This window comes from Amphiura filiformis, chromosome 1 (assembly GCF_039555335.1).
Source record: "Amphiura filiformis chromosome 1, Afil_fr2py, whole genome shotgun sequence".
NCBI lineage: Eukaryota > Metazoa > Echinodermata > Ophiuroidea > Amphilepidida > Amphiuridae > Amphiura > Amphiura filiformis.
In genome coordinates this window covers 3,708,623-3,723,405 of record NC_092628.1, presented here as the reverse complement: position 1 = coordinate 3,723,405, position 14,783 = coordinate 3,708,623, and the positions used below count along the sequence as shown (strand labels likewise).

Here is a 14,783-nt window from a genome sequence, read left to right as displayed (position 1 = left end):
GGCGACGGGGTCTACAACCTAAGTCAAGTGTATGATCCTCTTCTGAAGACTGCTAACAAGACTAACAACGTCACCGGAAGTGAAGTAACTTCCCGCCAGTCATCAGCTGTTGGATCATCACAACAACACCAAGCTTTGATAAAGTCAGTGGCTCACTGACGAAACTGTCAGCAAGAAAAAACTAGTAAGTTTTCTTCAAACTGGTTTTGACAAAAGAAAAACTCTCTTAATGATAGCCTTCATTAGACAATGTAACAGACCTTGGAAATCCAGCAGTCCCCTTCAAATTTCAATTGCCCTGCTAGAATTTTATATAATTCATTGGTGTCAACAATGTACTTGCCCTAAGGCCGACATATTAAACCGTCTTTGGTAGCATAACATAAAAATGCGGTTGTTCTGGTAAGTCAGACACAAATGTGACTCATCATATCAAACCGTGGCACTTCTCGGTTGTGACATGATATTTTATTGTTTGATGTACGTAGTACAGTCTTCCCAGGAATGAGTACATATGCTATAGTAAAAATTTCATTTGAATGAACACAGCTGCCAACAGCTGTACGCGATCCGACCATATGTCGGATATTTCAACGCACGATCTTGGATACAATAATGAAAATACTAACCAATCACAAGTGAGTTTGCATGGTTGGGTTCATTTCTGCGTTACACACACGGGAGCATTCACTACACAGTGAAAACGGACAATCATGATGCTTTTGGCAGCTGTGTTCATTCGAATAAAATTTCCACTATAGTATGATATTGAGACAAAGCATGCTCTTTTCAATTGTGAATCTCACTGGTGCTGATGAAGCAAACAGGTCAATGGCTGAGCACAATTCTTTTGAATCAAGAGCAGGCTAATAATCTCTGTATCTATCATGGGATTAGATTGGATTTCAATATTTTGAGCTGGATCTCATGATGGAAGGAACATGTACCAATGGCATCATTTTGGATGTGATGGGTCATAGATGCTCAATTCCATGTACAGGTGTGATGAGATGACAGATAATCAGATTCCAGTGTAAATAGTCATGTTAGTGAAGCTATCAAGGACATCTTGAAACTGATCCACTGTCTGAAAATACAAATGACAAAGAATTAGATGTTTGTTTGCAACAAATCCTGTAGCTATCTGCTTACCATTAATTCAATTACACAGGGCTCATCAAGTGAAATATATCAAGTTAACACAATGTGCTATTCAGTTGAAATCCATACACCCAGTATGGAAGACATGATCTTAATCTTCCAAACAAAGAGAGTGAATTTCAAACTGGGTTACCTGAATGGAATAGCCCAATGCTATAATTTTAAATCTTTTATGTTCATAATTTGGAATGCCTTTCTAGGAACCACCTAAGCAGTTAAAGTTGGGGATTACAAAATACAGAACAAGTCATTTGCAATGGAATAAGCATTCAGAGTTACTATGATCAATTGATATTATACAGTCCAACCTCTTTTATCCGGCCATGATGGGACCACCATTGGCTGAATACATGTATTGTTTGAATTAAACACTACCCCTCCAATAAAAGCCCCCTCCAATTTTTGACAAAATCCTGCCATGGTGTGAGTAAGCTTAAAACTTGCATCAGTCATTGTCCGTCATGTCAGTGACGATCATTAAATTGCATGGACAAATCCTATTATGACTCGATAAACTTCCATCCAGTTCATTGCCTAATTATGGTAGAATTTCACTTATTTCATCAGATTTTTGTTTGATGATGCACTCACTGATGTAATTTCATTGTATTTACCGCAAAAATATCATGTTCCAAGATGTCATTGTATAGACGTTTCAAATCAAGATTAGAAAAGTTTGGAAAACCAGGTGCAGTGAGCAGTATTTATTCAGTAAGCTAGGTGGTCAAAATGGCATACAAGAAATGTTATGAATCTTGGTACCCTTTAGAGTGAAAATGCAGCTTATTTAGCCAATGTCTACATAACGCTATGGTAAATCTGCCATCTTGGTTTGTCGCTCATGGAGGCCACTTAAATAACTTACCTCCATCATTCGTCGGAAAGTTACTTTTCTCAGGAAAGACTGTGTATTTGTTAGCTTAGATGCGACCACATTGCATTGAATTTTGTGTAGTATATTATTAAGCACAGTTGGTGCAAGCGCGAAATTTATTTACACATGCATTAACTTGAATATGCATTTGTTATGCTGAATTACCAAACACACAAACAAATAAATCAGGATGTACATTAAAGACCCATTCAGTGATCCCAGCGCAAGTGTGAAAAAATAAAAATTGTTTATAAATTGCTTAAAGGTGAAGGATAAGTCATTCAAATTGTCATTTGGTATTTTTGAAATGACAAATTTGGCAAAAAATGAAGAAAACAGCAGTACTGACGAAATTGAAGCCCCATTCGAATACATGTAGCTAATTTAGATACTGTCAGTATCTAAATTACAGATTCATGTAAAATGTCTTATTTTGTCTTAAATACATGGCTTTCGGCTGAACAACTCGCAGGCTATGTTAGCACATCTATGGCAATGACAAAGGTACCAAAATCTGAATTTTGATGATTTTTACCATCGTCCGGATGAGCAAATCACTGAATGGGCCTTCAAGTGGCCTCCATGAATGACATGGTGGAGTCAGTGCTCTTAGATTCTATTACACTGGACTTACCGCATCATCCATGACTGTACTGTTTCGTTGTAGGTGATCATTTAGTTGGTCTAGTCGTTGCATATGGTCTTCCTGCCCCATGTTCGTCATGTATATTCTTAGCATAGATATTAACTGTGAAAGAAGAAACATACAATGAGCCAGTCCTGTTATACAAGGAGAGTGATATATCCAGCAGAACTGACGAACTACCGATATTTTAAACATTAAGTTTTCTGATTCAATACTTTACCAACTGATGAGTTGGCTTGGGAAGTCTAAATTCATATCCCTTGTGCCCAGGGTGGGGGGGGGGGGGGGATCGTGATTGTGTAACATGATTTTAGCAAACAAATCCCTATTCTGCATTTGGCCAAAATCATATTGATATGTAAAACTGTATGAACCAGTGCCACTATATATGGCAATCCCTAGCAAAAGCCTATATAGTTCAATAATCAGTAATTGCTAATTTAGCTATACCATTTTTCACCCTGATGCGGCAGTAACATAAGTGTGCACTTCCTTGAGCCCAGCTTCAATGAAGTGCTGGAGTAACACATGCACACCCTTAAAAGATACTGTATATAGATGCACACGCCTCAAAGCATTATTGTCACTGCCACATCATAGTAAAAATTGTTATATCTTGATCACTAAACATTTGGATTGATGGTGCTGCTATTTGCATAGCGAAAGCTCCCAGATGAGCAATGCTATATTTACTTTGAGGATCAGTGTACCAATCTTTCTCAATACCTGTATATTACTAGCCACCTACCTGAATAACTTCACCTTTGAGTTGTATTGATGTGAGTTGACCATCTTGTTTGAGATGTGTGAGTCTGGAGTGTGCTAATTTCAATGGCGTATGACCTCCCCTGTCTAGTTCATGTGCATTGGCACCTGATTGTAATAAAGCAGTAACCACATCTATGTGACTACCTACTGCAGCTGAAATATTCAAAAATACAAATACAGTTACTACAAGAGGGTGTAAAGAGAATGATTGGAATAATTATGTTATACCCTACACAGCGTACCCTGTGTGTGCAATTTATATCTTAGTTACAACGAGGCATCACACCCTTATGGTTCTCAGTGCCGAGAGTATTCTGTAATTGTACTGTACTGTTTTGAATTAGTACCCCTCATTAATTAGAACCCTGTATAATTTGCAATAATGTTCATGCATCCCAGGTAGCCGTAAACTTCAACACTGATTCTATCATAACCTCACACTTAAACACAACAGTATTATTGCACATATTGGAGTGTGAGCTTACCATAGAAACAAGAAGAGATAGAAATTGTTACAACAGGTGCTTGAACTGCCCCCCCATTTTCATCATAATTTGACTATTTTCTAGAAAGTTGCACAGGTTGTCAATCTAGAATCACTATTTCATTCACTACAGTAAAAATTTTAATGAATGAACATGTGTCCGCTGCATCCACTATGCCAGGGCCGTAGCAAGCAGGGCAGCTGGGGATGCCATGGCCGCCCCACTTTTTGAGAAATTTGTTATGTTTTTCTTTATATCTTTATTTCAATTTGGTCATATATTTATATTTTGGCCGCCCCATATTTGTCATGGCCGCCCCACATTTTACAACCTTGCTACGGCCCTGCACTATGCATCCGATAACCTCCCTGTGGTTATGCTGGTTGAGTGGCCAGTGCTGTAGGAATGCACACATTAAAGTTTGTTTGGCTCATAATTGGCCAAAATTATTCCTTTTTTTACTGCGCATGTCAATTAAGTCCTGACTTGTACTTGTAAATTCACATATGTGAGCGCCAACCATGCATTATGCAATGTGCAACTAGCATATGTGCTGCACCCAACTGCATGCACACCATTTTATATCAATACATGATGTTTTATTTTTTTCTCATTTTTTCGACCAATTATAAGCCGAACAAACTTTAGTCATGCCGAGTTCATTCATTTGAATTCTTACTATAATATCAACAGCATGTACCACAGCAATGTATGCTTGTTAGTGTTGTGTCTAAGGACTTACCTAAATGTAGCGGTGTATTCCCTATGCTGTCTTTTTGGTTGACATCTGCACCGTTGTCTAGTAATAGTTTCACTACAGAATGAAAGAGAGAGAGAAATTGAGTAGTTTAATAAAATCAAAACCCCTTGCTCACAGATCAATATGTACTACTGTAAAAGTGGACATTTTCGCAGTACATTAATTTTCGCACTTTTCACGCTCAATGCAGCTATACCGCAAAAAACGCACAGAAAATCATGAATTTAAAAACAAGTAAAATGGTTCAAAACCGGCAAAGCTCGAAAATTTACACACACAAAAATAACTACTTTTACAGTATTACATTGAATCAGATCAAGAAAATTTAGGTACCACAGGCCTAAAATAATAAGTATTGGCTAAGCAGCCATGCTTGATCAAAAGATCAAATGACTTTGGCTCTGCAGACTATTGCCTTGCAGCCTTGGATGCTGCCATGTCCCTGTGTCACTTCATAGAACAGACAGTAAAACACATACAAATTAAGACAGCAAATTCAGATAAGAAGTTACCATTAGTGGTGCAATAGAGGCCGTCAGCGTGACGTCATATGCCACCATCTTGTGGGTACACGCTGTGATGGTCGTTCGATCTCCATGTGTGAGCAGCAACATCACCGCGTTGATGCGCGATAACAGCTGCGTGGCACGCTGCGCCCTGCGCGTAGTGTCCGACGCATGAACACAGATCATTTGTACCCACAAGATGGCGAAAGGCTGACGGCCTCTATATAAATTGGGAGTCCAAGTCCTTCCATTCAAATTCAATTGCATGTATGTATATCATAAACTTTGCAAAACTGTAGCAGTGCTTACCCATTTGCTGGTTTCCTTTTGTTGTTGCAAAATGAAGCGCTGTTCTGCCTTTGTCATCAGCTCTGGTAGGATTCACCCCGGAATCAAGAAGTCTCTGGACTATAACATAAAATGAGATTATATAACATCAATGGTTGTGTGGTCATTTAATTGAAACAGTTTAACCACAGGCAATGTGATGTGTGATGTAATGACATTTAGTATGCAATAATATAAGTACTTTATTTTATAATTAAATTACAACATGACAGTGATCATACAAATCAGGTCCTGTTTCAACCTTGCTTGGTAAAGGTACAAACCAAAAGATCAATGATGTCAGATAAATGGAAGTACTTTCATTAGTAGGATGACCCCTGCCTCCCTGAAATGTAAGAAATGTTGAAAATTCCAAGCCGAAATATCAGCTTTGACCAATATTATATTACTAGTTATTACAAACATAATCAGACTTTTGACCCCAGACTACTACAGACCATTCACAACCAGTCAAAGTCCTTGTGTTTTGTATGCTGTGAAGTCTCGCATATTCATGAGGGCCAATTGTTCCATCTTGCCATGTCTATCACGCCAGCGTTACTTATGTGCCTTCGAGCTGAGCCTTCGAGTATTTGCGATTGTGGTTTTTTGTGTCTTCGCCTTTACACGAAATACCGTAAAAATATGCGGTACATGTGTAGCAATTTCACCTGTCGCATTTCATGGAACAATCAACCCTCATTATCGGGTGATGCTGAGACTTTGTCTGTTTGGCAATTGTCTGTTATTGCACCTTAGGCGGGGACCTTAAGGACACCAATTCACTTAACAAAGGCAATCACTTCATTATTTTAGAACACACACTTCACATAATAATGGAACCACTTCACTCCTATAAAACCCACTTGAAGTGAAGTGGTTGTCCTAATTTAGTGAAGTGATTACCTTTGTTAAGTGAAGTGGTGTCCTAAGAAGTGCTCTAACTTCAATTTGTACCTAACTTCAACTAAATTGAGGCACAAAGGATTGAAGAGATCCATTGTAGTATTTATCTTAGGTTGATTTTTCCTTCTTAGGACATTTTTAGTTAACAGTGTTTATTCTTTGGTCCACAGCAAAAGTTGCACACAAATATTTTGTCACTTTTGGAATGCTCTAATTTTCAGTTGCCACTTTTTAAGCATACAGCACTATATGCCAACTTTTCATCTTAAATTTGTTCATACATGTATACAATCCTAGGAATAAATTGTTGCAACACGAACATCTTTTGAAACAGAAACAGCACAAATACATCCTTTCCTTTGCTGACAACGTTGTCTGATGTCCACACCCACATTTCAAAAGGGGGAGGGGAAACATTGCAGGAAAATATATTTGGGTATGACAACATTTATTTTCCTGTATTGTACATGTAGGTATTCACATGATTTGTTGAAATAAATTAGAGGGTGATCTTTTCTTACCTTCATCATAATCACCTTTCAATGCAGCCTGACGTAATTTTCTTTCACCTACAAATGTTAGAAAAGTAAAAGATTGTGTTCACTTCCCTGAATTTTTGTAAGTTTAAGGCACACAACAGGGCAGGAGAAGATAGTTGTAGTGCAGAGCTGTAGCTGATCGAGACAAATATATGGTATATTCGTCACAGGTTGTAGTAGGCAGAGAAATAACAGTTAACAGGGACAGACACACAGGGCAAATGAATAACTTTCCTTTTAGTGTTAATTATCTTCACATTATACAAACAGAATTACATAAAATATTACCTTGAACATCTCTTCCCAAAGGATTCTTTTGTAAAACTACCGCACCACGTCTACAATAAAGTCTTGACTTAGGCCTCTTAATCTTGCCCACTGTGTGTGCTTGTTGCGGAGTCAACTCTGTGTAGTCTGTACCAAAGCCCTGTGGTTGTATCCCCAATAAATTCAATCCTGATGGATTCTCTGGGGACCAACTACTTAAATCAAATTTGAAGTCAAATCCTGATGGTGATGAAGCGCTGGTGGTGGAAGGCGACTTGAGTCCGATCCTTGAGATTCATCCGATTCAGAGACATTGACCTCTGTGGATATGGATCTCTGAGTCTCTTCAGTCATTTTTACTGCACCACTTTGTAGATAATATCTTGTAATATCAGAATCATGTGCTGCACATTACCACACAACATTCAAGAATATAGCAAATCTCATTATGCAGTAGGCACAAGCAGCAAGTGGATCTACCTTCACTCTAGCTAGCAAATTGGTTATATCCTGCTGAATCACCTGTGCAATTAAATAAAAATAGGCTTAATATTAATGACATACCCGAACAGGAACCACAGCAACCCATTCATCAATCATCAAGAACCTTAGCTACAACCTTTTTAATATCCTCAGGATGTGTATGCATATGTATGAATACATTCCATTGAGTTAACACTGGGGCCCACTGTTTGTCAGGTGGTCAAACCCCCACCCTTTTTATTTCCCCCACATTTGTAGCCAGACATCTTAAAATAAATCAGGAATTGGAACCCACACCCTTTTGTGAACAAAGCTTACAACATTAATTGTAGCTATGTAATTATCAAATTCGGAAGACTGAACATCGTCGCTATCGCAAATTTCATAGCTACTTCCGGGATCATTATTTTACCACTGTCAGTGGAAAGTGAATTTCAGGGGGGGGGGGCAAAATCAACAAATTGTGTGCAAAATTGTGCAGCAAAAAGTAGATGTTTTCATAATTTTGGGTTTTTACTGGGGGGCAACAAGGGGGGGGGGGCAAGAGTTCTGACGGGGGAAATTTCCCCCTAATGCCCCCCCCCCTCTGTGGCGCTGCCACTGACCTAAAAAAAAAAGACCACTGACTGCACCATCATTGTCCATTTCAGAGTCCGAACTGAAGCATAATTTTTTATTTTCAAAGCAGAATATTTAGTCCAATATGATAGAAAAAATATTCAAACCAATGACAGCATGTTGACTAAGCACCGGCCATAATTTTACACAAGACCATACAGCACATCAGGCCATCATATTCATATTCCATCATACCAAGTTTCAAGATCATAAGTTTGCTTTATTCCATGTTTGATTATGAAAAATCATGTCTATGGAAAAATGGGCAAAATAAATAAATGTACGAAAAAAATCGCCCCCAAACTAACTCACTTTTCATGTAAAGAGAAGAATGCATGAACATGATGAACAAGCCCGTTGTGACGTAGTGGGTGTACAATTAACCCCTGTTACTTTCCTATTCGGCGAGGACGACAATTTTGACATCATTGTCTATTTATAAACAGAGCGGTACACAGTCACAAAAGACTCAAAACTGTTCCGGTTGTCCAAACTGAAACACTGAAGTATCATCAGGATGTTTATAGAATATAGAGTGATTCACACAATATGAATAGGGGATTAAAAAGCTGTGAAGTGGGACTATCACTGCGTGCTTCTATTGGCCCGCCAAAAAATCTTTGCCCTCCCCTTTGCATAGTCCGAATAATCAGACCCAGAACAAAATATTAATTTCTGACATGATCCTGTTCTGGGTCTGAACTGTTTTCATTCGAAATCTTGTTGGCAAATCGGACAAAAGAAGCACACGGTCCTACTTCACAGTTTTTTAATCCCCTATTCATGTTGCGTGAATCACTCTATAGTGGACCATCCTTTTGATACTTAAGTATTTGGACAAGCGGAACAGTTTTGACAGACCCTTTGTCTACCTCTCTGTTAGTAAACAAACGAGGAGGTCGAAATCGTCCTCCTCGCCGAATACGAAAGTCAGCGTAATAGTACGGCACTGCCCTTTGCACATGCCGAAGGAATAAGGAAACTTTGCAAGTGTTTCTGTACTGTTCTCATAAGCCTTTTTAGAGAGCATTTTATTTAAAAGGTGCCCCATGAACCAAAAAAATCGCTTGCCTTGCTCCCCCCCTTCTCGGCTCGCTTAAAAATTGCTTGTCACGTCCCCCCCTTGGCTTGCTAAAAATGTCTTCCCCCTCCAATTTTACCCTCACCCCAGCCAGGAGCTCATAATTATTGCACACTCATGTGAGCATGGATGGTGACTGTGTCTGTCATGTCTGTGTGACGTGAGTAAGTAAGTAGGTATCCCAGGCAAACTTTAGTTTTACACATTTGCTAGTCAGCCAAATTCGCCGACAATGTCAATGCATATTTACATAGAAATTTATAAAACAACTGGCCGAAGAACGAAACGTACATAAATATGTTTTCTATACTTCACTTGACCCAAATATGTGATTTTTTATGGTGATAAGACCATCGCACATGGAATTTTAGAGGGATTTTGATAGCAGTTCCATTAAAAAAAGCTGCTATCATAATGAGACTAAGTTCTAGAAACACCCCCGAAATGCCGTTTTGGGGAATTTTGCTAGCTGAATCTTTTTGATGAAAGTCAATCTTTGACAAGATGTAACTTTGCGGAAAGTGCTATGAAAAAAAGGTTTTCAGTTTTGGCTTTGTCTACTCAAGAGCTTTAATTTGAGTTTGATGGCAAATTTGAATTCACCTACATTTGTAGCATACCTACAATTGTCAATGACCTAACACATGCTAAACCATCCATGGCTAAACTAAGTAAAGGTAGGTATCCCAGGCAAACCTTAGTTAACACATTTGCTAGTCAGCGAAATTCGCCGAGACCGGGGAAAAACTCAATGCATATTTACATAGAAATTTGAATTTTTTTCGAGAATAGGTTGGTGAAGGAAACCTACATAAATATGTTTTCTATACTTCACTTGACCCAAATATATGATTATTTATGGTGATAATCAAGTGCGCACATGGAATTTTAGAGGATTTTGATAGCAGTTCCATTAAAAAAGCTGCTATCGCCATGAGACTAAGATCTAGAAACACCCCTAAATGCCGTTTTGGGGAATTTTGCTAGCTGAATCTTTTTGATGAAAGTCAATCTTTGACAAGATGTAACTTTGCTGCGGAAAGTGCTATGAAAAAAAGGTTTTCAGTGTTGGCTTTGTTTACTCAAGGGCTTTATTTTGATATATAAAATGATGCAGTTTGATGGTAAATTTGAATTCACCTGGCATACCTAGTAAAGGTACGTAACTCGTAAGCTTTTTGGCTACCATCATTTTGTTATGTAATCTTATGAAGTATGATCACTGCCATACTAGCTCATACTACAGCCTCTACAGTTGACTTTGCTGTGTCTGCATACTCTAATGACTCTTGCTTATAGATGTCATCCACCAATAAGCTTTTTGTTGTCACGTGTGATCTTCTGTGTGTGGCGACTCAATATGTATCACAATATTAATAGTCGTAAGCTACATGTATTGCAAGCCCCCTGGTCATTCTCAATATGTCCAGTTGCAAATGATATTCAACCAAATAAGAACTTAGCGTTGATGTACCTTGCCATCCTCTTGGCTACTCAAGCAAATGACATTGAAGTAAACCGGGCCATATACCCTAAGTACCCCTGTGGGTCTGTAAGAAAGCTGTTCGCTGGTCAAAAACGAGAACAGCTGTAGCCTGTGATACGTGCGATACATGGTATCATACTGATTGTATGGGAATGTCATCTGAAGTGTATGAAAGTATTAATAGATCTGATATTAGCTGGATTTGTATGTCTTGTGACACCCCAAACTACTCCTCATCAATCCTTGATACTTACCTGAGTGAATCTGACAATAAATTTCAAGCGTTATCAATCATTGACAGTTCATCGGACGCATTTACATGTAGTTCAGTTAATGCCAGTAACCTTGGAAGTCCGTCAACCACAACCAGTGGCCCTTCATCGCACAGTCGCTCATCCATTGATTCTGAGCCCAATCCTGGCTCTCCTCTTCAACAATCTTCCCCCATTAAGTCCAAGAAAAGGAGGAAAAATGATCCTAGACCTTTGAAGGTCCTCTCAGCCAACTTACAAAGTCTGCATGCCAAAAAGGAAACATTTTGGGAAGCAGTTGAAAGTTGCCAGCCTGACGTGTTAATTGCAAATGAAACCTGGCTGAAACCATCCAAGTTAAGTTCTGAAATGATGCCTCCTGGATACAATCCCCCCATCAGGAACGACCGTGCCGATGGCCATGGAGGTGTATTACTTGCTACCAAAAATGACATCATTGATGGTGAAATCAAAATTAATGGTAATTGTGAGCTAGTTGCAACTAAGATCCAGCTGTATGGTCAACAACCTCTCATTGTTATGTCAGCGTATCGACCACCAAATCGTGATCTTGCCTACGCCCAGTCCCTGTGCCAGTCTATTCGACATGTCGTCTCTAGCAACCCGTCAGCTGTAGTCTGGCTCAGCGGGGATTTCAATCTTCCGGACATAGATTGGGACACATCAGCTATTGTTGGCCACCAATACAGTCTTGCAATGAACAATTGCTTTCTTTCTACATTCAGCGATTTGGGTCTAACACAAATTGTTGACTTCCCGACCAGAGAGGAAAACACCTTGGACCTGTTTCTTACTAACAGACCAGCCCTCGTCAGCAAGTGTTTGCCTATGCCTGGTGTAAGCGACCACGAGATGGTTCTTACATTGTCTGACATCCGTGCCAAAAGACAAAAGCCAGTCCGCCGCAAAATCCTATTATGGAAGAAAGCTGATATGAGTAACATCAAGTCAGAAATCAACACCTTTGGCAGTCACTTTGTCGCTTCCAATTCAACTGACACAGATGTCAACGACCTCTGGGAGCAGATAACAACCTTCCTCCTCAACATCTTGGACTCGATGGTCCCTTCCAAACTGTCTTCTACAAGATTCAATCAACCATGGATCAATCGCCACATCAAGGCCTTATCCAGGAGGAAGAAGAAAGCTTATACAAGAGCCACCAGATCAAAGGATCCAAAAGACTGGACCCGATATAAGGACCTCAAGAAACTCCTGCAAAGAGACTGCAAATCAGCCTACCACAACTACATCGGTGACATGCTGTGTGGAGAAGGAGATAGCAACCCTAAAGGTTCTGGTCCTACATCAAGAGCAACGATGCGAGAATTCGGTGTTGCGCCACTGATGAAAGGCGGTGTCCTGCAAAGTGACAGCACAACTAAGTCAAACATGCTGAACGATCAGTTTGCTTCTGTCTTCACCAATGAGGATGCATCTGATTTACCAGATCTTGGCATCAGCCCACACCCACCAGTGCCATCTTTCTCCATCGACACTGAAGGTGTTAGGAAACTCCTTGCCAACATCAAACCCCACACAGCCAGTGGTCCTGATAACCTTAAAGAAGCAGCGGATGAGCTTGCACCAATTCTGTGCATACTCTTCAACGCCACCGTCCATCAAGGAAAGATCCCTCTTGCATGGAAATGTGCTGACGTGACTCCTATCTTTAAGAAGGGTGACAAACACAAACCTGAAAACTATCGCCCAATATCGCTCACATCAATTGTCTGCAAAACAGCTGAGCATATCATCCACAGCCAGATCATGCAACACCTCGATGCACACAACCTGCTAACTGAATGCCAATTTGGATTCAGGAAGAAGCGTTCCTGCGATTCACAGCTCCTGATAACAATTGCGACCTGGCCAGAGGACTTGAGACAAGCAGCAGATCGATGCAGTTCTCCTTGATTTCTCGAAGGCCTTCGATCGTGTACCTCATGAACGTCTTCTTTTGAAGCTCCATCACTACGGGGTCCGAGGCCAGCTACTCTCTTGGATACGAGACTTCTTATCAGGGCGTACCCAGAGTGTGATTCTTGAGAGGGAAAAGAGCAGCGTCGCCAGCGTAACTTCAGGGGTGCCCCAAGGCACTGTTCTGGGACCCCTGTTGTTCTTGGTCTTCATTAACGACCTTCCCGAGTGTGTTTCGTCAAGTATACGACTCTTTGCTGATGATGCCCTCCTGTATAGACCAATCCAATCCCAAGATGACATCACTGCTCTTAACCAAGACCTCACCAACCTTCAGGAGTGGGAGAAGAAGTGGTTAATGCAATTCAACGCTGACAAATGCGAAGTTCTCAGAATCTCCAACAAGCGAAGTAACATCTTGGGTGCAACCCCGTACTCAATCCATGGGACTGCACTCCGAACTGTTGATGAGGCAAAGTATCTGGGTGTCACTATCCACCGTAACCTCAGCTGGAAGCCGCATGTTCAGAACATCTGCAACAAAAGCAACAGCACCCTCGGCTTTCTCCGCCGCAATCTGAGGAAATGTTCCCCAAAGATCAAGGAACTGGCCTACAAGACATATGTTAGTCCCACACTGGAATATTCATCTACGGTGTGGGATCCACATCGCAGGACCTGATTGCCCAGATTGACATGGTCCAGCGGCGTGCTGCTAGGTTTGTGACGGCCGACTACAACCAACAGAGCAGCGTAACCCAGATGCTACAAAGTCTACACTGGCAGACACTCTATGAACGTAGGGCCCACAGCAAAATCATCATGCTGTACAGGATAGTACATGGCCTTGCCGCCATTCCTGCTGCTCCACCATACTTGTTCCCATCTTCATCAGACCAGACTAGAGGCCACAACCAACAGTTCAAACAACAACACTGCAGAATCCTGTCTTATCAACACAGTTTCTTCCCAAGTGCCATCTGTATCTGGAATTCACTACCAATCACTGTGGTGTCAGCTCAGTCACTGGATATTCTCCGGAACCGTCTGGGACCACTCACCCTCCGATAGTCTGCCACAGGGTCATCTTTTTACTTGCACCATGTTTTAAGTTATCTGCACATTTCGTTGAAATTTGTTCCCGTGACCAAGCACCTTTTGCACCCAAGTACGACTATACTCCACTACGGAGGGATGTACCGACAATGGAAGAAGAAGAAGAAGCTTAGTTTGAAAAACAGAAGCGCTAAATTTGTCACAACTTAAAGTAGCAAAATATGCATTTCTTAAAAATAGTGAGAATAGTTTTATAAACAATGCAAGTACTTAGTAAGTAATACAATAGTTGATACATACATGAAGATACTGAAGAAATTATAGCCCACCAAACCCGGAAAATTTCTTTCCCATGGGCAGCGCCATATTTGTTTACGAGGAATGATGGGATATGTACATTTTACCACAAATAATATTAAGTATTTCATGCTGTAAGTACAATTTTATGATTAAAAGTAAATAAAACAAAGGAGCACATTTTAATATTTCCCAAATGTATGTTTTGTTATTAATTACAAGTTTAATCGACTAAATATATCATTTTTACCAGGCTATATTTAGGAATCTGCCAAAGGAACTTTGCCCTCGCAAAGGTTGCTGGGAAGAAATTTCCCATACGTAAACACAA

General features: G+C 40.2%; 1 protein-coding gene across 1 annotated transcript; it reads right to left on the bottom strand.

Moving 5' to 3' along the window:
* Positions 1 to 234: 234 nt before the first annotated feature.
* On the bottom strand, positions 235 to 7,534 carry LOC140165192 (uncharacterized; the record flags this gene model as incomplete). Its single annotated transcript, XM_072188625.1, has 7 exons — positions 235 to 1,087; positions 2,670 to 2,783; positions 3,430 to 3,602; positions 4,677 to 4,748; positions 5,510 to 5,608; positions 6,955 to 7,002; positions 7,261 to 7,534. Coding segments are annotated over 7 exons (846 nt in total), but the record flags the coding sequence as incomplete, so codon positions are not given.
* Between the last annotated feature and the right edge of the window lie 7,249 nt (positions 7,535 to 14,783).